The 25,844-nt window shown below is 44.4% G+C and overlaps 1 protein-coding gene across 28 annotated transcripts in view; it reads left to right on the top strand.

Moving 5' to 3' along the window:
- Nucleotides 1–25,844, top strand: part of ZNF438 (zinc finger protein 438) — a 391,097-nt gene that overhangs the window by 363,895 nt on the left and 1,358 nt on the right. For 26 of the 28 annotated variants that reach the window (XM_081230082.1, XM_081230072.1, XM_081230085.1 and 23 more), the window contains 3 exons: nt 723–790; nt 14,112–14,195; nt 23,104–24,928. In XM_081230082.1, the coding sequence (XP_081086208.1) occupies nt 723–790; nt 14,112–14,195; nt 23,104–24,928 (1,977 nt within the window). Of the gene's footprint in view, nt 1–722; nt 791–14,111; nt 14,196–17,119; nt 17,209–23,103; nt 24,929–25,844 lie in introns of all 28 variants that reach the window. The other 2 variants (XM_081230081.1, XM_081230075.1) reach the window with 2 other exon arrangements.

Here is a 25,844-nt window from a genome sequence, read left to right as displayed (position 1 = left end):
GGCTTACAAAAATATTTACCTATATTTTTTCAAGGACTTTAATTGTCTTATACATTCAAACAGTTTATTAATATGGAACCCTGTATTCTAGACAATTTGGAAAGTAGCTAAAATGGAAGGGAAAACACCTGTAATTATATCACCAAGAACAAGACTAATATACATATTAACATATTTCCTGTCTTGCCTTCGTTTTTTGTATAGTTGTTATCCTCATGTGTATGTCATTTGCTGTGTGCATCCAGTACATTGTATCATCACCATTTTCCATGTTGCTATGTAATCTTCAAAATTGCATTTTAATGACTGAATTATTTTTCATCAAATGATTATATTGCAGTTAACTGCCTTTACTTATATTGTTAAACATTTTAGTTATTTCTTAAGCAGAATCTATAAAACATACTTATCAGGCAGGGCATTTTTAGGGAACCTTAACTGCCTACTTGCACATTTCCCTGACCCTACGAGGGCAGAGAGGCAGATACAGGGCCCTCTCAGTGTGTCACTGCTCCCTCTCCAAGCCCACACCAGTGCATTCAGTAAAAGCCTGTCTGTATAAAAACTAGAAGGAAAATAAAAACTTCAGTTTCCCAATAGTTCAGTCCATTCCTTATTACTCATGAGTTATAGATAAAAAGCTTGTAATTTATATTTTTCGTTTGTGTTAACATGGCATCTCAGTTATTTTCTAATTATTATTTGTGCTTGGTTATTTTTAGGCAAATTGTTATTCAAGTCAAAGACATCATAATGCAGAGTGTTTTATCAGTACCACCAAAAGATCAAGGTAAGATAAGCCATGCCAGGGAAACCAGTAATGTGTGTGTCGTAAAGAGTTTTAACTAATGCATTTAAGGTCACTGTCCTCTAACCATAAGGTGACTTATTTCCTGGAACTAAGAACAAAAAATCCAATTACACACGAAAGTTGATTTCTTTTGGTAAATTACTTGAGTGTCTGTGGATTCCTGGTTTATCAGACAACATCCCCTTTACTGAGAGCAGGCCATCTCATTCCACGTAAAACTCACAGACGCCAGCACCTCAGCTGGCAATGTAGCTGGCGCTAACAGATGTCAAATGAAGTTACAGAGTATTGGCTTTAACGAAGCAGAATGACATGTGTTCTAGTGAGAAGGATGTATACAGTATATAAATTCATGCACACGTATGCACACACAGCACACATGTAGAGAGAGAGAGGATGTTTGCTTATACATTTTTGACCTATTTCTTCCCATATACCCATTTAACAAAAAGAAACAAAAGAAACTGTTTCCCCTCCATATGAATTTTTAAAAAGAAAATCATGGGTTTTTTTTTTTAGCAAGAGCTCCTGGACCTTTCAGGAAAGCAGTTTACAGGTGGAGATAGAGTCATTTCTGAATAAAGAATAAATTTTCCTCAGTATAAACGGCAAAGTCTAACCTTTAAGAGGAATTCAAGTCTTTCTCCAGCCTCTACTGATTCTCTTCCCTACAGAAGGTTTGATGTGTGTGTGAGAAAAATAATGCCTTTAAATGATTCAAAACTGGGCTTCCTTAGTGGAAGGTGTCGCTGTTCGTGAAAGGAGGGCATTTGCTTTCAAGACCCCTGAACTGGAGAAAACACTCCTTGTTCGCTCTGCCAAAATGAAAGGTGGTGGCGTAACTGTGAAGAGCGTGGCGCCTGTGTCTGAAAGTCATTTCTGCCCCTGCAGTGCATCACCTTGGGTACATCACTTGACCTTCACTTTCTCATCTATAAATCTGTAAAATGAAGAAAGTAAGCCCTACGCTGTAGGTGACGTGGGGATTGAAGGAGGTAATGCATGTAAATCACTCTGCACGCTGCTCCCCGCGGAGCGGGCCCCTATGAGGTAACAGCGGCCCTTGCTCTCAGGGGCGGTTATTAACACGTGGGCCCTGCCCGCGAGTGGAGGCCCGTGCAGGGAGATGGGCACGGCTGTCTCCTGCTGGGGATGCCTCGCCGCCTTCAAAGGCCACGCGTGGTCCAGGGGCACTCATGGGAAGTGAACGCAGAGCAGACCCCCGGCTGGCTTCTCATCCAGGCCCGTGGCCAGAGGGAGAGTAAGAGCCCTTGAGAATCGCACACGTCCTAGCCCCAGACACTAGGGCAAGAGAGCGGACGGCGGGAGAGGGGCAGGGACAGCAGGCCCTCGCTAGCAATTAGAAGTGTGGCCGCCCGCGAGCGTTTCGGTACGTGTCCCTGGGAAGATTTCTGCACTTGTGGCTGATCGGTGTCCGAGCTGGCCTGACCTCCTTCCTCTGAGCAGGCGAGGAGAGGTGTGGCTGCTTAGAAGAAGGAGTGTTGGACTGAGCGTCAGGAAAGCTGGGGCCTGTCCCGGATATAGCCCCAACCGGCTGTGGGCCACCAGACGAGTTATTGTGCCCCTAAGCCTGGGTTTCTTACTAGCGAAGCCAGGATTCCTTGCCGTTCTTTCCCAGCTCTAGCAGGTTATGAGTCAGGGTGAGTAACTAAGCAATGAGCTGCTGGGTTTCTGGCTGACACAGGGAAGTAAAGCTTGTCTCCACTCAACACCTCCTGCCTCCTTTGCTCTCCTCAAGGTTTACTTTGTTTTGTGTCTACCTCTCTGAGCTGCTGTGTAAGCTTAGTTATTACCTCCATTGACTTGACCAAAGTATAAGATGCCCTCAAGCCTAGCAAGAATTCAGCAGCTCTCACAAATTCTGCATCAGCCTTTCCTGGGACCAAAGGTGTGTAAGTCCCAAACCCAGAATTTGACAGAGAAAGAGATATAATAACTAAAAGATCTCAATTAATCGAGGGCCTCAGTGTAATAGTGACTCCACCTACAACTTGACATCCGTTGTTTTATTTAATGCTCACGGTGTTCAATATAATCTTTATTTCTGTGGTTCAGGGAGATTACATTTTTTTTTTACCAAGGTCACCAACCAGTTCAGTGACTGAGCTAAGATCTGAACCTAGATCCATCAAAATCCAAGACTGTTTGTCCCCTGTGTCACACTATAAATTTATAAAGAAGATCTCTTATCTGTTTTTAGATCATCCCCCTTTTTCTTCTCTGATGAAACATTGTGCTTAATTAAATATATGAATGCTTAAAGCTATTTCAATCCAAAGTAAGAAGAAATTAGAATTTGTATTGTGGGAAATTATATCGGTAAGGAAAGCTATGAGGCCTAAGAATTGCCCGGTTATTCATTAATTTACTCATTTATCAAATGCTTTCTGTGTGTCCTGGATTACTATTAATATTTTTAACAAAGACAAATGCCAGATTTTTAAATTATGATTTTGTTTTCATTTCTTTCATCAAATACAATCACTTATGAGACATGAAAAGTTTGCTGATCACGTGTCATTCATTAATTAAATGCTGAGTGATTTATGTAATGAACTATTGGCTGTCTATAAATTGGCTGTCTATAAATGGCTGTCTATAAATTACAGTACTTTCAAATTTCAGACTTGTAAGCACACGCGCGCGCGCACAGGCACACACATGCACGTTAACGTATGACATTCAGGTAGGACATCACAGCAGAGTTGTGGAGCTTCAGAAAATCCATGGCATCATATATGACACTATCTTCTAACAAAATTTCATACAGTGCAAGCAGATTTAATGATCCCCGAGACAGTACTGACCAGGAACTATGCCGGAGGCTCTGAGGGGTCCAAAGATAAATCAGACAGAAGTCTGCGCTCTTATAAAACACAAAACCCTAGTAGAACAGCAGACGTGTGTGTGATTAACCAGAATAAAGCGTGACAAATGCTGTATTAGACCTGAGTGTGACGTACTTGGAAAACGGTTGAGCCAGAAGTTTGAGGCTGGTCAGGAAACACGACAGGAGTTAGCATTTGCTCAGGATGTGAGCACAAGTGTAGAAGTCAGTCAGGTGGGGTTTAGGGGGTCACAGGATGTGGATTAAAGCTAGGAAAGAACTAGAGGAAACTAATTAGAAATTCCAGTGCCTTCTATTTAAATGTTTCCTAATTTTGGATAAAGAAATTAACATTGTAACATCACTCAGATAATTTGTACTATATTAAAAGCTTTCCATTATAATAGTGTCCTTATGAACTAGAGGAAACTAATTAGAAATTCCAGTGCCTTCTATTTAAATGTTTCCTAATTTTGGATAAAGAAATTAACATTGTAACATCACTCAGATAATTTGTACTATGTTAAAAGCTTTCCATTATAATAGTGTCGTTATTATCCCTTTCTGTGTAAAAGTATTACTTATAGAATCTCCAGAAGTTCATCAGATTTATTTTGTTACAATATTCTATCTTCTCGTGCATTCAGGATTTGGAGATAGGATTTATGGTTTTCCCATAACTTTCTTTTTTTGTTTGGTATTTTCAAATGATAAACTAATAAAAATGTAAGAACATGTATTTTGTGTTGGAAAACAGCAAATTGTAGCAAGTGATAAACCATGTTTTGGAAAAAAAAAAAAAGGCATGAAAACAACATGATAAGGCCAACTACAGTGGTAACTTCCACTTTAAATTTGTTGAAGGAAAGAAAACCACCACAGTGATTGAAAATGCAAAGGCATTGATTTACTTGCCAGATGAGGAAACACACAAGTGAGCAGCCTTGCCAAATGGTTCCTTTAGAGGGACAGTTTTCCCTTGTTATGTGCCAGGAAGAAGTTGACTGTAGTTGTGCCAGTTAAGGATTGAAGTGAGCACCTTGGAGAGGGCAGGATGAGTGTCAAGTCCCCACACAGTTAATTAATACAAGTCCCACTGTTCATTGGTCAGAAAAGAGTCTTAGGTCCCGGGAGGGTCTGTTTTGCTGAAGCCATTCAAACCTCTTAGATACTCGCCAGCTTCGCAATTCAGTTTTGCCATTTCCTAGGCAAGTCTGCTGTGAGTAGAAGGGTCTCAGAGGTCTTCTAACACTTTCCTCAGCTCTGTCATAACATTTGTGTAGTTTAAACACAGTTATCAAATTGTGAGTGCTATTTTTATTCAGTGAGAGTAAGGATAAATGGCGCTGAGAAAATGGCAGATGCTTTGAGGCATCTTACTTCTTTTGAGTAAGAAGTAGTGGGTCTTAATGACCCCCTTCAGAAACACTGCAGTTAGCTAAACACACTCTGTACCATGCCTACTAATTTTCAAAACCTGTGCATTATTTAACTGTGAAGCCAATAGCCATTACTATCTTTCATGTGAATTCAGATTTGGAGCTGTGAAAAAAAAAAAAAAACCTAGATTTTCTGATTCAGTGAAATATTTTAAAAATAATCATGGCACAGCCTAAAAATATATTCTTATGTCTTATAGACATAAAAAGCTATACTTACATCTTACAGAAATAAACATTTTCGGTTTTAGTGAATATAGAATTTTTGAACTCAAGGAACACTTGGGGTAGGTAGTTAATAATGTTCTTTTTTTTTAAGTTTAGGAAAATGATCCTACTTATTTTAGACTCTTAGTATCAGTTGGGTTCTTTATGTAAACTTCTTTTTTTTTCCCCCCCTGCGGTACGTGGGCCTCTCACTGTTGTGGCCTCTCCCGTTGCGGAGCACAGGCTCCGGACGCGCGGGCTCAGCGGCCATGGTTCACGGGCCCAGCCGCTCTGTGGCATGTGGGATCCTCCCGGACCGGGGCACGAACCCGTGTCCCCTGCATCAGCAGGCGGACTCTCAACCACTGTGCCACCAGGGAAGCCCAAACTTCTTAATGAAGTTTCTGTCTTTGGTGGGCTTTAAAGCATCCTGGCATGTAGTGGTTTCTCAAATACATATTAAATTTTGTTAAAAGTGCTTTAAACTCTCAAACACTTTTTAAAAAAATCATATTACTCAGATGCTATGAAAAGATTTTAATCTTTGTTTTTTATGAAACACCAAGCTGAAGTTGTCAAGTCTGTGTGTCCACTTAACAAATATTTATTGCCTTTGGAGGGGCAATGGGCAAGGAGCAAAGGGGGGAAAAGGAAAACCAAACTAAGCTCTCCTCTCTTGTAGCTCAGTTTCAATGAATAAAACTGGGCTGTCTATCCAAGCAGGAGTTGACCTTCTATGAGAATTCAACCTGAGAGTGGCTCATTGTCTTGTTATCTTAACTAAAGTTTCACCCTTCGAACATGGCATTGGAGATGTTTCCTAAGCTCCTTTCCTGTCTTTTGTCCTCCCGGTCCGTCTCAGTCTGGGGAGAGAACACCAGGCTAAGAGCTGGACAGCTGAGTTCCGGTTATTCTTCGGCCCTTCTTTCTAGGCTCTGTGATCTTGGCTAAATCTGTGAGCCTCAGTCCTTTCATCTTTCAGATGGGGATGTTAATTTTGCCCTGACACAGCCCAATGAGATAAGGTACTGTTGATTCTCATCATTTGCATCCGTCACATTCTGTAAAGTCACCACAAACACTGAATTAGCTAATACTGCACCATGGCTCCTACAGGAAATGCAGGGTTAGGTTTCCTGTGAGCCTTTGGTCATTTTCATCAGTTATCAACACAAACCCTGGCTTTATGTGTGTTTCTGTTTAAAGACACCTCACTGAATGTATCTTGTTGATTCCTTGACATTAACTGGCCTCACAGACGAGCATTATAACTCATGCTTGAACAAAGCTTATCGAACACACGTAATTTTTTCCATGAGGCACATCAGACTCTTCTAATGCTTAGGAACACTGCACAGCATATCAGCACTATGCTCGAGAGCTGTTTTAAACAGTGAAATCACTAACAAAAAGGAAAAAAAATTTTTAAATGTGGCGCTAAATAGACTGCAAAAAGGACACTTGTTTACAGTATGGGAGCTGAAACAAGGCAGAGCATCAACTACTGCTAGGAACATGACACACACTTTTTGCCTGTGCATGCCTACACATGACCACGACAGTGCCACCTGTATGGATTTGGGTGTTGCAAATAAACTTTAGCAAGCAGGTGAATGCACACATATAGAATCTGCAAGTGAGGCTCAACCATGTATGAATGCACTTTGTAAACTCTTAGAGCACAATATAAATCTCAGAGTCAGTTACAGAATAAAAGTTCTTTTGGAACGCAGATATAATAACTTTGGGTAAAGTTGATATGATCGGTGTCAAGTTAATCAGGTAATAAGTATATTATTTGAAAGTGACCACAAGTTCTTAGCTCAGTAAAGCTACAAAGACAACTCTCGCTGTGAACTGTCTCTTCAGTGCTCACATGTAATACACAGTAGCAAGGAGAAGCACTGTAATTTGATGCTTTGCACTTAGTGGTTAAGGTGGCTTTGTGACCTCATTAAAGGCAGGGAGGGGCATTCCCTATGTTTTACCAAAATATTATGTTTCTAAATATGTGACATTCATATGGAAACATTTTGATCTTAACTAGCGGTGTAAGTGCTGTTCTTGGGCTTTTGGTACCATCTTATGTTGCAGACCAAGTACAAATTGACATTTTCAAGCTGGTTTTGGTTAACTCCTTAACGTTGGAAATTGGAACTTTCCAATGTAATAACCTGCTGTATTAGTATGTTATGCTGTTGACAGAAGTGCAAATGGAAAACACACACATACCTATAGAAATTTCCTTGTAGAACAAAATGGAAATGACTTGGGTGGCCTAAACCTTATCAGGTAGACCTCATATTGGGAGTTATTCTCCTATTTGAGATAAAATACTAGAGTCTAGAATATTCTTTTTAGTAAATTCGGTTTATGAGTATCTCTGTTGTTTGAAATAGCCAGATTTCCACTGCTTAAAAAGCAGGCTACTCACCAGATCATCTCCTCTGGCCTGTATCAGTGTCACTGTAGCCACTCAGCAGCAGAGTCTCTCAGAAACTCCAATTAACCATGTAAATGTATTTCATAGCATCACATCTCACTTTGTCAGAACCCCTGCTGCCTTTCTATCATTAACATAAATGCAGGTGCAAACAGCATTTATGTACTTTGATAGGAAGCAGTTGGAGACATCTCACCGTGGGACCCAACATTTTCAGATTGTATACATCTGTTCAGATAATGTATGCGGCCCCGGCGACATGAACACAAGGATGGGAACATCTGCCCCCGAGACCATTTGCCATATAGCAGGTGCTTACATCTTTATTTATGCAGATAGTTGGTGTGATAAGCTGAGTGGGGCTAAAGGAAAGAATTTCGACAGCGGTATTTAGATGTTATGCAAGCCAGAAGTATAGACTAGGCATTTTATGTTGGTAAAAGTCTACTACTAATAGGAATGGAAATTTGTAAGTCTAGTCGTGCTTTGAATGAACATATTGTTCTTGTCTTTAAATTAATTGGCACCAAAACCCTAAAAACATTTACAGAAATTCCAATATCCAACTTATATTAGAAACAGCAACTTATTATTTTGGTTTTGATAAAGTAACTTTAAATGATTTTGAATACATTTTGCTAAAAGTTCTGAAAGAAGAACAATGCTCTTTTTTTCAAAGGTTCTAATACTACTAAGAGAATCTTGTGATGATATTTCTTAAAATTGGAGAAAAATACAAATGTCATTAGTTTAAATATGTTATTGGATGTTCCATGAATATAAATTGAGTAAAATAAATTTCAAAGCATTAATATTTATAATATTTTTCTCAAAAATTTTTTTTTATTTAAGCTGTATTCTAACATTTCCAACTAGTGATATTTAATTATAATTTATATTTTTATGAGAATAAATTACCTTTAAACACTTCATTTTCACAACTCTGTCTCATGGATCTGCCATATTATATTCTCACAAGGGAAAAGCGTGAAGGAAACAAAAACTTATCAACCAAAAGCAAGACATTTCCAGATTTTATTTTCTATTCTCATTCACATACACAAAAAAAAAAAATCAGAATCTTGAAAGAGCTTGAACTAGATTTCATGTAGTCAGCAGTTCTCAAACATTTTAGTTTCAGGCCCCTTTACACTCTTAAAAACTATTGAGGACTCAAAGAATATTTGTTTATGTCAATAGTGTCAAATGGGATTTACCATATTTGAGATTATAAACTAAAAAATTATGTATTTGTGAACTCATGTTAAAATAACAGTAATCTCACTATAGCTTAACATAAATAACATATTTTGTGTAATTGGCTATATTTTCCAAAGCAAAAAAATTAGTGAGAAGACTAGCATTGATTTATGGTTTTTGCAAATCTTTAAAGTCTGGCTTCACTAAAAATGGTAGGAGTCTCCTATCTGGTCCTGCATTCAGTATGTTGTGATATATTGTTTATGTTGAAGTATTTGAAGAAAATCCAGCTTTACAGTAACTGGAAAGGGAGGGCGTATTTTAATAGCCTTTTCAGATAATTGTGGATAATTTTCTTTGCTACTACACCAAAATGTGTCAGATAACTATACCTGAGTTTAAACGAGTCAGGTAACAGCTTAAAGTTCAGTTGTAATGTAAAATTTGAAACCATGTCAGTGTACTTCTTGTATTCTGTTACATTTAGGTCCATCGTGCAATGTGTATTAGAAAACAGTTCACTGAGTTACGCAGATCTTCTATACATGTCATTTTATACAATATTTTAAAAATCATATTTGTTAAAATAACCAGCAGTCTTACCTGAAAAATCACTAAGTATAGGGAAGCTTCAGTCTCCTGGTGATGGATTCAAGTTTTCCAAAATTCTAATGCTGCTCGAAAGCTTGATTTTTATCATTGGCCATGGATACTGCCAGATGTTTTTTCTTGTAATGACAAAGCTCGTTCATTCACTTCTGAGAAAATGTCTGCGAGGTACCCAGGTCTGAATATGTTCTCTCAACATATGTCTGTCAGATGTTCCTTCAAGTCAAGATGGTTATTCCACGAAGAGCAGCTAGTTCAGCTGCAGACCGTCACATGAGCACTGTTCCTTGTGGCCACCGTCATGCCTCCACGAGCAGCGCAAGTGCTCTGGGGGGGATGAACCGTGTCATCGTACAGAATTTTTAAAAGGCCTGTAAGGATCAAGGTTTAAGAAAACTGAAATTTTATCCTGCTTTTTTGTTCTACTGAGGGAGTATGGTGGCAAAGGATATGGCTGCTTGGACAGTTTGCTGTCACTGCCTGAGTTCACTTTTACCCAGTTACCTCCTTTGCTCCATCAACGCAACACGTGCAGAGGCCAACAGGGTAGAAAAGGCAAGTGACATCTTATTACGAGCATGAAAAGAGAGTGAGGACCCTCCCCAGGTCGGCAGACCACACTTTGAGAAACCATGCTCTAGTCTAATCCTCCCTTGGTAAAAAGAGAAACTTAAGGCCAGGAAAGATTATGATCTCGCGCAGGCTCACTCCAGTAGTTAGGGAAAGAACCAAAGCCAGGCCTCTGTTCTCTTTCTTGCGTGTAATGCAACTTGTCTTGTTTACCCCGAGGAGCTTCCCCCTCACCACCCAAAGAAGGAAAATACTCAGATGCTCCGTCAAGTTGACTAAAGGGGCGGGACTTACCACATGAGGAATTTAGAAATTCTTTCAGCATTTTCAGACTTTTTCATTCAGTCCTAATGTTCTTCATTGACCTCAGTTTTGGAAGCAAGTGCAATAGGATTTGAAAAAAATCTGGGAAATTTATATTATAACTGAAATTATAAAAGACCTTAGTAATGATTTTTTTCCTTTCATTTTTGCTCATCATAAAAAAACTCTTTAAGTCGGTACCTAAAAGTGTTATTAAATTGATTGTGTAATTGATGCTTTAAAAAAGTTACATTTTGACATAAGCCTAGACGGTTTGTTCATCAGAAGCTCTGTAAAAGGCCACCATGGAGTTTGGGATTAAAATATACACACTACTATACGTAAAACCAACAGGGACCTACTGTATAGCACAGGGAACTCTACTCAATAACCTATAACAACCTATAATGGAAAAGAATCTAAAAGAGAATAGATATACATGTATACATATAACTGAATCACTTTGCTATACGCCTGAAACTAACACAACATTGTAAATAAACTGTATTTCAATTAAAAAAAAAAAAAGAGGAAGGCCACCATGGAAGAAGACTGGCTTTTAAGCACCAGGGCATTGTGAAGGGATTCCCTCTGTGTTAATTTCCTTAAACTCCTAAATTTCCTGTAAGTCTCCAGTAGCCATGCTGTAGACTCCTGTTAGGAAAAGGAAGCGTGCGCTCTCTCCTGAGGGTTACACTCTGATTGGAAAAGGTTAGTCAAAAGGATCTTTATTTTCCCAGCGTCGAGATGGATGGTGTGGCACTTGCAGCCGCTGGCGGAGACCAACAGTATAAACAGAGTCATCGCCAAACCCCTTCCTTAAGTTCAGTGGGAGGAGAGCAGCTTTGGGGCCACAGTGGGTTCACACCCATCTCTCATCTACCAGCTTGTGACCTCGCCAGGAAGATTCAGTTCCTGCATCTGTTGCCCAGAGATGTTACTATCAAGAGCGGGTGGAGGATGAAGCGAGATCACAGCTTAAGCACCGAATCTGACTCTTGACGGAGGGACATTTTAGTCCTTCACAAGGGGGTTTAAGGGTTTAGGGTGAGGAAAGAGAGAGTTAATATGTAGAAACGGGGAGCATATACTCTACCTATGGTAAATTTTCTCACAAAGAAAAGAAAGGAGACAGGGCAGTAGCTTGAAGAGGAGAGAAAGCCCAAGGGCTATCTATGGTCGTTGGTTTGTTTGTATAGTTTCTTGTCCAGCAAAAGCACAGGAGGAAACAAGACAATACAGCTGAGAGCTATCAGGTTACTCATTTAGTGAATAACGTATCGTGGGATGGCCACGTTCCAGACAGGGACTAGGGACCGAGGTCCTGGCAGTGAACAAAGCCAGCCCCTGCTTTCTTGGAGCTGACATTCTAGTGGGAGGAGACAGGTGATATACTCTCATTATAAACATAAGTGCTGTGAAGGACAATCAAAGAAAACAGTTGAGCGCCTGGGGCGGAGCACGGCCTTCAGGTGGGATGGTCGGGAAGGCCTCCTGAACGCTGGGGCTCGCTGATGGTGTAGGAGCCCGGAGGCAGCGGAGGGGCCTGGAGACAAGTGTGGGTGCAGCACAGCGTTGGGAACACCCCACCTCCTGATTCTGAGATACACACCTTCTCACCTTTGGTGTTTCAGGACTCGGGGCATATGGTGTATATTTAGAGCAATAGGGCCTCGCCCTCCTGACGCCCACCCCAGGAAAAAGTAACCATATTTGTGTTGTATAATTAAAGAGGAGAGTTTAGAAGTAGGAAGCAGGGGCAGTGACCTGTCTCTTCCGCACACGGTGTCAGTCACTTGAAACTGCTGTAACAAAGTACCATGGACCGAGTGGCTTCCAGACAACAGAAATTTATTTCTCAAGTTTAGAGGCTGAAAGTCCAAGATGAGGCGCCAGCGTGGTCCGGTTCTGGTGAGAGCCCTCTTCTGGGTGGCAGGCTGCCATCTTCTCAGTGTACGCTCCTGTAGCAGAGAGAGAGGAAGAGAAGTCTCTGGGGTCCCTCTTATAAGGGCACCAATCCCACTCATGAGGGCTCCACCCTCGTGACCTAATTAACTCCTAATACCATTACACTGGAGGTTAGCATTTCAATATGTGAATTTGGGGGTGGGGAGGGAAGGCACAAATACTCAGTTCATTGCAAGGTCAATGCCAAAAATCACTGACAAGAGAGAGAGCCATGGGGGAAGGGTAGGGTGGGGTAGAGGGGTGGGGCCTCAGACGAGCAGTGGGAGAAACCTGGGCTGGTCCCAGAGAGGGACTGAAGGGAGTCTGCTAGGACAAGAAACTGACTGTGGAGTCAGTCTGCAGTCTCAGACTGGAAACCTGACATCTGTGATGTTATCCAGTGTTCACAGTGGTTGGGTTTCTCCAGCACCAGGCAGCAGGCAGTGGGAGTGGAGAGCACGGGGGAAGTAGGGGAACCGGGCGGGGTCAGCGCTGTGGGAAGACGCATGGCATGCTGGGAGTGTCCAGGGGTGATCAGGCAGGAAGCCAACTCCAGGACCAGGAGCATTTACCTAAGTACACATGCCTATGTACGTGCAGAGCCTCGGGGAAAAGAGAACGCAGGTGGACTGTGTCGTCACTCCATCCCCTTGGAGAAAATGGGGAGTTAATGCTTACATGTTCCTACCCTGTGGATGAGAGTGAATGTTTCCTTCAGCCAGGTCTGTAGTTGTCATCCAAAGAACAATAAAGATATTGATGGAGGAGAAGCCGGGCAGAATTCAAAAGGAAAGGAGTCCAGATTGGTCCCACAGCTTTCACACTCCGAGGCCTTCGTGGTTTTGTACCTCAGAATCTGTACAGTATATGGGGGTTAGCTCACGGAGGGCCAGACTGGTCAGCCCCATGGGAATAACTGCCACAAGCCCGGGACCTCAGTGCCAGCAGTGACCGGTGCTTCCTTTTCTTTCTCTTTATTTTCTTCCAAGTGTCAGTATCATAGGTGATCTCTCTGTGTTAAGGTAAGATGTACCTTGATTGAAGAAATGAGGAACAGTAAAGATTTAGCAAGCAGGAGTTTTAGGGAATAATTATCCACATAACAAAGAAATACATGGTGCTGTACATTTGTACTTACAAATCATGAACTATTTGACATAAAAGCTGAGGTAGAGAAAGACTTGCAGAGAAAAAAAAATGTCCTAAATCAGTGTGAGTTGAAGATAAATCAGAAGTGAAGATAAAATATCTGTAAAACTCTGCCATAAAGCAGTGGAACCGTTATTTCATTTTTTAAAATGCAGTTTTCACATTCTTTAAAAATGTCTGTTCTATATACATACAGCAGATCTACTTTTGAAATTATGGTATAAAATAAGAATATCTTTGTGATTCCAGTCCCTGGCTTTTAACTATCCTGCTGTTGAAGCATTGTGATCTGTGATCTTTACCACTTTAGTTTCATAATCACGGTATTTTGACCCAAAGCAAGAACTTTCTGCACTGTCCTAGTTTAGTTGTTCCAACTGACTGCGTGTTCTGATGTTGAAACCTTGTCTCTCTGTTCATCCCACTAAGGAAAAGGTTTTCTTCACCAACTATCATCCCAGATATGTAACTGTTGCAACTGATATTGAAATATAAGGTGTAAATAGAAGGGGTACTTTTTTAACTCGGTGATGGGAGATTTCTTGCCCTGAGACGTTTACGTAGCTCACTAAAGCCCTTTTGCAGGAGGTGTTTCCCTGCTCACCAGCCCTGTTGAGAAACAGCTGACTCAGAAGAAGTCGGAATCTCCTGGAAAGACAGCATGCACAGGTATTTGTTATATGGGAGTTAGAGTGTCAAACGAAGTGATTTGCTGCTTTCACCTTGATGCGGTTCAGTTAGCAAGGCCTTCTCAGTTTCAGCTGTGTGACTCAACTGAACATCCACAATCCTAGCAATATTAACAGCAAAAAGAATAACAGGAGGATGGGCTTAATAAAGCATCCCTCTGTCTTGCTTTGCGTTCCTCATAGATCATTAGCTCTTAGTTAAATTCTGGTGCTATTTAGTCATTCTTAGATTTGGGTAAAGATACCAAGTTGACTGATTTGTAATAGTGAATAAAATCTTGCTCACATTACAAGTTTTTTTTTTTTTTTTTTTGCCAAAACGATAAATAACTTCATCTTTCTCAGTGCATTAAAAATAAGAATATTTCATAGTTTGCAACTATTTTTCATCAGAAGCACTTGAAATTAAAAATAGTTCCTCCCAGAAATGAGGACTGATACAGGGGGCTTAATTAAAATGAAGGAGAAATTCACTGAAATTGAGCATTATTAAAATGTATTTTAAATGTAGTGCTTTTTAAATTTTCATTTAAGACATTAATTATACGACCCAAAAAGAATAATTAGCTACTTGAATTTAACAAAAACCACATTGTGTAAATTTTTTTTCTTTTATTGCCGTTAATGTTTTAGGTAACTGGCTTTTAAATTTGTTCGTAAAGAATGCTTGTTTCCCCGTGCTTCATGACATGTTCACATATCTAATTTGTTCAATTTTATTGGCTACAGACCCTCTTTGGATGCCAGACTTTTCTTTCTATAAACAAGCTATCTTAAACTTACTTCCTAATGATTTTCCCCAGCAGCATACTGAAATCTACAAGTGCTGTCAAAGTTCTGGTTGCCCTGCCCCACCCTCTGAGAGTCCCTGTATTTTCTCTTCCGAATTGAGAAACCCCGTAGCCATTGCTCTCACCGTCCTCCTGAGATGTGGCCAGAGTCGCTAGTCCCACTCTAGACCCTGTCCCTCCCAGGACCCCTGAGGCCTGGGCTTACCCCCATCCCCTGAAGGGCCACTAGGTGAGTTTTGTCCCCTGCTAAGCTGGAGAACAACAGCAGTTAGCATCAATACTCAATATAAACAAAAGCAGAGGAGGGTTTCCCCAGAAAACAGCTCTTTACAATGCACGTATGTTCACTCCTATTCACTAGAACTGTTCACCTGATTAGCACTTTGTCAGCTGGATGCAAAGATTGGGGGGCGGGACGGGGAAAAGAGAGCCTGATAGGTTGTATCAGATGTAATAAGTGAGCTGTCAGAGAGAGGCCAGAGAGAAGTGCTTTACAGGTTTACGGGGCGCATCATTCACGAGTAATAGTTATTTCTTCCCGCTTTCCTTGATTTACCTCTGAAACAAGAAATACCCGTTTAAGGGTTCAGTGTTGCTGCCGTATGATTCACGGTCAAGACTTGTGCGTTTTCTCCTCCCACCAAAAATAAACATCAGGAGCTTCATACTTCTTGGCAAGAGAAGGTAGGAAGCTGCTGAGAATCTAACATGTGGTAAGCACTACCCTGGCACGTTGAATGGGTACTTTCTTCATTTAATCCTGACAGCGGCCAGATACTATTATGCCCATTTCATAAATGGGAACATTCAGGCTGAGAGAGTGACTCTCCCCAACCACAAGACAGGGACAGGAGTTGAACCCACATCTGTCTGAACCCCCAAACCCGTGATCTTACCACTAGAGACTGTGATGGTGACTGTCACCATGTGTAATAGCTTCCAGGCAGCAGGTAGACCTGGGAAGAGACTTTGGAGTCACGTGGGCCAAGGCTTGAGTTCCAGCCTGTTACCTGCTGGCTGCAAAATCTTCATCTGTAAAATGCACATCACAGTAATTCCTAACTCGGCGCATTGTGGGGATTAAAGGACATAATGCACGTGAAGTATTTTGCACAGCACCTGACACATAAATCGGGAATATGCTTGCTTCCTTTGTACAGTGTCAGATTTCCTGAACTTGGGCTCCTAGTAGGATGACTCAAGGCGGGCTGAGTGCTGTAGATGTGTGGACTAGAGCGATGCTTGGCCTCCCGAGTCCTTGGAAACAAAGCACCCGTGTGCCTGTGTTGCCAGCACGCTTTACAGGGCCATCTCTCCCTCCAGCGCTCAGTACAGCCCTGTAGATGGCGCCGCAGAGCCGGGACATGCCGGGGAACGGGTGGGCGATGGCTCCACGTGTTTGTAGGTTTTTCAACAAAATTAAGTTGAGCTCCCTTGTGTTCTGAGACGTTTCTTTCATCTCAGATTTCTCCGGGGTTATACCATGCTTGTTTTAACCAGAGACCATCCTGGGAAACAGTTTGAACCCCAACTGGAACTTATTATTGGAAAGCCAAGTGGGAGGGAGAACAGGGATGCCAACCAATAAAATTGAAGATAGGGTTTTTCAGTGTAATAAAATTAAAACCTAAACAAGTCCTAAAAGTTTTGGCTCTTTTGTGGCCAAGACTTGGCAACACTTGCGCTCTGAGCCTGGAGCCAGGGGCTGCGTCAAGAGCGGGGGGCCCTCTCTCTCCACCTGCTCTGTGCTCCGGCTTAGCCACGGGCCCTCGGGTCCCCACAGATGGAATGAGGGGCAACCGTGCCCGAACCAGCCAAGGGTCGGGTGGGAAGAACTTTGTGCAGAAGCAACACCGCGGGCCTTGGTTCATGCCGGTGGAAATCAGGAAGTCAGTTGCTTGCAGCCCTTGGACAGTCGCGTGCCCCGTGTTCCTGTCTCTTAACACCGTGTGCGGGGCCACGTTGTGGAACAGTCTGACGGGGCTGGCGCAGATGCGGGCGCGTGGTGCCACTGGGCCCTCGGCTTCCCTCCGCTGCCTGTCAGGGCAGCCGACACGCACCAGCCCCGGGCGCTGGAGGAGATGGAGGAGGACGCACACGGCGCTTTCTCCAGACAGATACCTGGCCGCCTTTCTGGATTTGTCAGAACCCTGTGGATAGGAAGTGGGAAACTCAACTTTGAATATCAGCTTTTACCTTCAGGTGACTATTACCTTTTCATCAGTTCTCTAATAAGTGGGCTGTTGGAAAGAATCATTTAATGGTAATTGAAGTTTGGAGATGTGACAAGCCATTGCTATTTCAAATTTTCTTTTTTCTTCTCCTTAAAATTTAGAGATAAAAATTATATTTTGGAGCTAATTAGGGCAATTTTGTAAAGAATTTTCCCCCTTTTGAGGGGAGGATGAAAGAGAAGAAGGAAGGTCATTGCTTCACATTGGAATGGAACAGACCTGGGTTGTGTGGATTTTGGCATGTAATTAACTTCCTCAAGCCTCTTTTTGCCTCATCTGTAAAAGGGGACAATAATGTTTATTTGCAGAGTTTGCATAAGGATTCAATTAAGAGACCAGCACAGATTCTAGACCATAATAAGGTCTTTTAATCCACAGTTAGATCAACTTCTCACCAACTGTAAATGTCACTCTTCAAAATAATTGTTTAATATGCTTAACATATTAAAAACAGTCCACATTTAAAATCCTAATAATACTAATTATTTGCATTGTAGTAACTGTGCAAAAATTAATTTTACTGAGCAAGCCTTTGATGTTTTCAGTTTAGAAAAGTCCATGTTTAGTGCCTGAGAGTCCTGTGGGTCTCTCTAACTGTGTTACGGGTAATTCCGCAGGATTTCCAGAAATGATGAACGTCAGTGGAAATTTCGACTTACCATTTAGTGCACAGTTCTGTGAAATCTGTAAGTTAGTAGGTGACAGGTGACGGGGCTTAGATCACACCATCTGGGAGAGGCCTTGTAAATGTGTCGTGGAGTAAACCACTGTTGCAGCTACATGGCCAAGAAAGACTTCCCACAATCAGACATCTCAGTGTTTTAGAAAACTTAATGGCATTTGCAGTTTCTCTAAACACTCCTATTGTTCAAACCTCTTTAAAAAGAAAAAAAAAAAGAAAAACCCTGTAGTTATTATAGCATAACTGACCTTTATTGCAAACTGCCCTGTTTTATTTTAAAGAGCCAAATATTATGAGGACCAGTTCTCAGGACTTGGGTTGTCCTTCAGAGGTGATGAGCTCTGATGCCTCTCAGGGCTGAACCTTGCGGGGTGGTGATAAACTGCCTGTCAGACTATTCGATTACTTCCCTTATCATTAGCAATTCTTATCATTAAGTAGGCAAGGAAAGTAAAAACCCGAGAGGCTCTCAAGGTGGCATCTGGACACAGTCATTTATGTACGGATGCACACTTACCCATCACAGATATCCCCACGGATACCCCTTTGCAAAACGGATCCAAAAGGGAAACTTTCATTTTCCTTTTATCCATTCAAAAAATATTTGTAAGTACCTCCTGTGTGCCAGGCCCAGAGAGTATTCAGTGGGAAATACACATTCATCTCACCCCGATCTGTACTTCCCCCGGTGGCTCCACCGTGAAGGCCACACTACGACCAGTTTCTTTGGTTTCCTTTGAGAGCTATTCTGTGTGTATACAGGAATAGATTTGTGTGTGTTTCTCACTGCTTTTTTTTTTTAATCCAAGTGATAGCATACGATAAGCCTCACATCTTGGAGAGTATTCCATATCTGTCTAACTCATTCTTCTTTTCCACTGCAGCATAGTATTCCGTTGTATGGTTGGATGAGTATTGTATTAGTACCCTGTTGCTGGACGTTTTAGTAATTCCTAGGGGGTTTTTTTTCTTCTATTTTTGTGGCCTCGCCGTCTTTCTCCTGCCTTGCTTTTCTTCTGATGCATTAATGATTCATCAATGATTCTGGGAGGTGGGACTCAGCACCACCTTCATGAAGACCCCAGCCTTGTATGTAATCCCCAGCAGATCCGGGCAGGCATGAGCAAGTTAGTTTACTGTGCAAGGCCTTGTCTTTTCACCCCACAGATTTCTCGTGATTAGCCTGTGATTAGCGATCATGAAGCCAGTCGATAAGCTTTTCTACGCCGGCACCCACTCCTTTGAATTGCAGGGCACTTGAGGAGGACGACCCTGTGTGGCAGGCCCCTTCCTCTCACCCAGGGCTCTGTGGTCTCAGGCCACCAGGCTGCTCACTGGTCAGTGTTCTCTGTGGCCGGGACAGCTGGTTACCCTAAAGAGTTCCCTGTGCCCCTGGACCACGGTCGGCCTCCTTTTCTTCTGACTGCCATTGCTCTTCGTGTGTGATTTTATTTCCACTGTAAAGGAGCAACTCTTGAAGATCAGCTGAAGCACATCCACTTTTTTTTTTTTTTTTTGCGGTACGCGGGCCTCTCACTGCTGTGGCCTCTCCTGTCGCGGAGCACAGGCTCCGGACGCACAGGCTCAGTGGCCATGGCTCACGGGCCCAGCCGCTCCGTGGCATGTGGGATCTCCCCGGACCAGGGCACGAACCCGTGTCCCCCGCATCGGCAGGCGGACTCTCAACCACTGCGCCACCAGGGAAGCTCGAAGCACATCCACTTTACATGTATCATAATTAGCTCCCTCCCTCCCCTTTGGAATGGCTCAATAAAGATAGTTGGTTTCATTGCTGGAAACCTTAACTGTCAGAAGGTTGCTTTCTTACACTTGGTCATAAAACCTAGGAAGCCCCTTCCCAGCGGAAGTCTACAGGGACCTTGACGTGACCTTGACCACCAGTTGTTGCTTCAGCTGCATCTTCTCTTCTTTGTTATTTCTGCCCCTCGTCGTGCTGACATTGCCATTCTCTGCCTCTGAGGGTCAGTTTTCTGTTTCTAGCTGTTCCTCCTCTCTTCACTCTAATCCCCGTCTCTTTCCCTCCTCGCATGTCTGTTTTCTTTAAAGCCACGTCTACTCCAGAGCTTGCTTGTTTCTGCCACTATCTGTGGGGCTTGCATCCCAACAGCATCACTTACTGTCTCTCGTTAGTTCCTCAGGTGGTTCGTCAGTTGGCCCCACCTCTCCCCTTTATCTCAAAAGGTTTTGTTGTTGTTGTTGTTTGGTTTTGTTTTCCGTTTGTTTGTTTGTTTTTAAATCATGGTGCAAACCCATTTCCTTATGCTGGCAGTGGGCAGATTTTCAAAGTAATTTGGCATTGTTCAAGTTTGCTTTTAAGTTATGTTCTTTTTTTTTTTTTTTCCTTTCTTTCAGCCACTGGTCACTTTATCACAAATACCACTTACAAATTCAACAAACAATTATCAGATTTCTGAGCCCATGCCTAACCCTGTTCCAGGCCCTGAAGAGGCAGATAAACTCCCCTCCCTCAAGGAATTCACTCCAGGGTCGGGGGGGCTGCGGACCATAATGAAGTCCGTGAGCACGTGTGCGGGAGAAAATTAAAACAGGAAGGCGGGGCCGGGAGCTCAGAATGGGATACAGGTTACTGAGGCGCTCGGGGAAGAGTTCATCACGGAGAGGCCGTTTGAACAAAACTTGAAGGGAATGCTGCAGCAAGTACCGGGGGTCACCTAGGGAAGCAGTCAGGGCGGTGAGAGCGCAGGCGAGGACCAGCCACGGGGGGGCGGTTGGCGTGCCTGGAGGCGGTGCGGGTCAGAGGGCTCCCAGGAGCCGAGGGCACCAGGCCCTGGAGGCCCCTGCGGGGACTTGGGCTCTGGCTCGGGGACAAAGAGCCGACTGCACAGACTTGAGCAAGACAAGTGACATGTCTTGTGCTGCGATGCATTATTGTCACATACTATTTCAAGAGGACCTGCGACTAATTAAGGCCAGCATAGTCTTTCTTCCAGCAATTCTCGCTATAAATATTGTGTGCTCGATCACTTAGGAGTATGGTCTAGACAGAAATCACCCAACGTTTCTTCTTTTTTCCCTCCCTCACCCGATAGGTTGTGTAGATGCAAAGACCATTGTGACTGTTAGTGGAATTCTTTAATAAGCCTTGTCCCTAGGCAACCAAAAGCTTTCAATAATTTTAAGCTCTCTGCAAACTTTTACCAGTTCTGATTTAGTATATTTATCAATATTTACAACTTACATCACTACTTCTTCCAGAAAGATGAGATGAGGCTTAACATGAAAGACGTTTAAATTTAAAGGCTGTGAAAATAGAAGTAAAAAATGAATGAAATTATGCAGGAAGATGAAGCAAATGTAGCATATCAATTTGGGTGACTGTTGTGAGGTGATCGACCAGTCAGTTTACCCATGAACTTCATGGTAGCAAAGCCAAAAAGGAAAACAACAGATTACATAATTATCCTTGTCTGATTTCCCCAGACCATAACACGAGTCTTTTTCCTTCTTCCTCTAATGTAAGCTACCAAAATAAGTTGGTCAGTCAGTATATATTTCAACCTTATTCCTACTGTGCTACTTATCTGTTTACTTGCAGAGTGTCATTTTTGCTAAAAAAGTCAATTTTCTGCTAAAATTGCCAGTTCACTAACTGTAGACATGAAAATCAAGGTTGATTTTTTAAAAATGTTTATTTGTCTGCTTTACCAGATTGCCAGCTACCTAAGGCAGAAGTTGTATCCATTCATCTTTATATCCTTGGTGGCACCTAAAGAAATAGTTCTTCAATCCTCTTCCTATGACTCCAAAATCTAACAGGCTCTGAAAACAGAAAATGTTATCAAACGTTGGGTACCAAAACTCATTCAGAGGCAAAGCCTGAACTGAAATAAGACACTTTAAAAATGTTCATTTTTTCCCCCTTGTGAATACTCATGTTTTACTACAGAAGTGGTACTTGGTTTAGCTAGGGGTATTCTGCAGGCTCTGCTGGGTGTTATGTAACATTTGGTGTGAGCATCTTATTACTTTTCTAAAATTTGAAAGTGTAAATTCCAAAATACATCTGGCCACAGTGGTTTCAGAAGAGGAATCACGGGCCTGCCATATCCAATGTCTAGAATAGTGTAGGTTCCTGGTAAACACGAGTTGAAGTGAAGCTTGACTAATATGAGGTACTTAGAAATGGGAAGCTCTTCTGCAGCCAGGCCTTAGGAGCTTGAGGCCTCAGGGGATCAAATCAATGAATCAGCCCTTAGAAGCATCGAAATGTTTCCTTAATTGTTCCTCAGAGCAGTAATCACTGCTCTTCCATCAGCCTAATAAATCTCAGGAACGTGAAGTGTTAGTCTGTCAGTTAAAATTGTTCCTCTTGGTGTCCTGCAAGGGGCTTTTTGTGTGATTCATGTATTTTTTATGTTGTCTCTGTATCTTATCACTGTGTATCTTTTTGTTTTTCTTCCAACATGTTTGTAAGGTGTCACGTCAGCTTTTTTAATACTGGTGATTTAATTGCAAAGCACACATAAATAGTTTGGAAGGTATGAGAAGAAATCCACAAGTCACACGGGAAAACAGCCACCAAGCCAGCATTCAGGCTGGAATTCATCCACCGTGCAGAACGAATTGCGCTGCCAGTGGGTCAAACTGTGTATCCTGAAATGGAGTGAAAAAGAAGTTTGATACAATGAACATTTGTTTCGTACCAAAGATACAGTGGGAAATAGCAAGGCAGATCCAATACGGGCTTCACGCTCACAGATCTTAATAGGGAAAGCAAGACGTTTATATGAAAGAAATAAGAGTACACGGCAGAACATGCCAGAGGGCGTGCAGCCTGGGAGCTCGGGGGAGGGGTGCGGTCGCCCTGGCGGACTTAGGCCAGTGGAGAGGACGGACTTGTGGAATACAAGGAGGGGGAAGCCCCAGCTCTCAGGAAGCTCTGCGTTTAGTCGTAGAGATGCATAAACAGATGAATTACCGTGGGAAGTGGTGAATGTTATCACTGGGGCCGTGGAACCATGGAGGACAGTCATCAGTCCCTGGGAAGGTGGGCAGGAGCTGACCTTCAGGCTGGGTCTTGAGGAACACGGGGTTTACCCCCAAGGGCAGGGCTGGGTCTAGGGTTGCTTCCAGGCAGAGGGAATGGTAAGATGCTTACGTGACACCAGCGTGACTTTTTATACTGCATTGTCCTTACAGGTGAATCAAGCAGCCCTCCTGGAACGATTCAGGGTGGGAAGGGTCTGCAGGGTAAGAGTCAGTTTAGAACCATCGCTCCAAAACTTGCGCCCCAAGTCCTGGCGCCCAGAGTGCTCCCGGGCCCGGCGCCCTCCCTCTCTGACCACGCGCATCCAGGCCCCTCCCTCGGCTCGAAGGCCCTGGGGATGCCCCCCCAGAATTACGCGCTGATGCAGGTGGCCGGCCAGGAAGGGACCTTCTCCCTTGTCGCTCTGCCGCACGTCGCCTCGGCTCAGCCACTCCAGAAACCCAGACTGCCTCTGCCCAAGAACCTGAAGCTGCCCATCCCCCGGTACCAACGCCCAGGACATAGCAAAGGAGCCAGAAAGAAACCGGGGTTCAGCTCCTCCGACAGGGGCTGTAGCCAAGCTCCCGCCCAAACCCAAGCGGCCCCTCCCCTGCCTGAGCATCCCGAGGCCCCGCACAAGCCCAGCCCACCCGAGCCGGCGCTGGCACCCGGCCAGGCCCCGGCCTCGCTGACCAGTGGGGGTGGCCATGGAGACCCTGGGCCCCCAGGGACCAGCGACCACGGAGGTCTGGACCCGCCCTCCGCCCCAGCGCTGTCCACACCGGAGGAGCCCTCTGCCGAGCGGGGCCTCCCGAAGAGGTCAGGGAGAGAAGGCGTTGCAGGCAAGAAGCCCTCCAGGAAGCCTGCTGTCGCCAGGGGAGAACTCGGAGAACAGGTCGACCCTGCCAGAGCCGCGACCCACTTGCCGCCAGGCGTTACTGGAAACGCGGTTCAGGTGGTCCCTTCCATCCCCAGAGGTAAAGTGCCCATCCTGCCCTACTCAAGAATGAGGGCGTCGCAGGTTTACAAAGGCGGAGCGGCTGTGAACGTTGCGGATGTTTCTCTCCCTGGGCGCGGGGCAGCCGGTGATAAGACCTCGTCCATCCCGGAGGGCTTCTGTGCGGCCCCCCAGGTGGCCGACAGGGGACCTGCCCCACAGGCGTCGAGGCAGAGCCCCTGCGACAGGGCCTGCTGTCCGGCCACCAAAGCCGACCTCAACCACAAAGCAAAACCGAACGGCGGGGCAGCCGAGAGAAGAGGAAGAAAACGGAAGGTCCCAGATGAACGTCTGACATTTCAGGGTAAAAGGAGGAAATGTGTCATTAATAAGTGTAAAGATGGCAAAGAAAGAGCCAGAGCCGATCCCCAGGAATCCAGGGACCAAAAACCTGGGGCTGTGAAAAAATACCGTAGCATCATGCCCAAACCTGTCCTGGTCCTGCCGGCCCTGGCTCCCCTGGCCTCGCCCGCGGCCACGTTACAGCCCCCCGCGCCCGGCAGCCGGGGGCACGCATCGTTCAGTCACGCCCTCGCTGCCCCCAAGCATCCGGGCTGCAGGCAGGACGACGGCCCCTCCCCGAAGCCCGGCTCGGCCTTCAGAAATGGGTTCTCCGGCCTCAAGAAGCCTTGGCACGGGTGCCACGTGTGCGAGCACGCCTTCCAGCCCAAGCAGCACCTCCGCGAGCGCGCCAACACGCACAGCGACAGCCGGCCCTACGGCTGCCGGCTCTGCCGCAAAGCCTACGTGCGGCCGGGCAGCCTGAGCGCACACGTGCGGCTGCATCACGGCGACTCCCGGCCCAGGAGGCTCGTGTGCTGCGAATTCTGCGCGAAGGTGTTCGGCCACGTCAGAGTCTACTTCGGCCACCTGAAAGAGGTGCACGGGGTGGCCGTCAGCACCGAGCCCTCCCCCTGTGAGCCGCAGCCGGAGCCGCAGCCGGGGGACCTGCTGAGGACCAGGGAGCAGACTGCCCGAGGGATGGAGGGACAGGCTGACAGGTGAGTGCGGGGATGCTGCGGCTTTGAGGTCAGGGCCAGATTCCACATGCAGCAAGGTGGGTTTGGAAGACCCTCCCTCAGGTTAAGATTTCGTAAGGGAGCTGCCACCTCTTCCCCCTGTTCTGTGAAGAGGGGCCGCATTCCTCTCTGGTCTCTTCTGATCATTAGTGATTTTTGATGACTCCATCTTCTACGAGCCAGGATGCAGAGGTCCCTTTGAGGGACGCTGGGGACAATTGGGCAAGAGATTAATTTTGCATCTGAAATATGAAAGAGTAACTTAGTGTCTGTAGTTCTGGTGCTTCCGAGAAGTAATCTCCTCCACACTCTTGGCCACAGAATATATACCCAAAGAGTACCATTTGGCCCAGAATACGGTGTGGCAGGTGGCGGGGACTCAGCGCAGCTCTGCTGCACGGAGCAGCCCTCAGGTGCGGGCCTGACGCTCAGCGCTTGGCCTGTTTCCCCGTCAGGCCGGGTTTACTGTCCCCTGTGTCCTTGTCTGTGCAGCGCTGCTTCCCAGCACCGTAAACGAACCAGCTGAGTAATCTGAAAGCTGCCGGGCAGGTCTGAGAGTCGTGAGTCAACCAGGGCACCGCGCTGGGTCTGTCCACCGTGCTCTAGATGATGGGGCGGAGGTTGCGCTGAAGTGAATGCTCGTCAGCACCGTGAAACTTGAACGTTTTCCAGCACTTTAGATCCTCGGCCCCTGACCATTCCCAGTTGTCCTAATGGTTCTAAATCCTTTCTGTTCAATTTCAGTTTGGTCTGTCATATTCATTAAAAATAAGTTACGCCTGTCCTGTTTCCTCCCGGCTTTTCTGAGGTTTCTCTGTGTCTCTGTAGGCATTTCTGTCTCTTTTCCTAAGGTACATAGCAGCCTCCCCAAAGAAACCTCACTTCTTAATTGTTGAAC

Source organism: Mesoplodon bidens, assembly GCF_964165515.1.
Source record: "Mesoplodon bidens genome assembly, chromosome: 3".
Lineage (NCBI taxonomy): Eukaryota > Metazoa > Chordata > Mammalia > Artiodactyla > Ziphiidae > Mesoplodon > Mesoplodon bidens.
The sequence above is the reverse complement of the archived record's forward strand: the minus strand, read 5'-3'. Positions and strand labels throughout refer to the sequence as shown.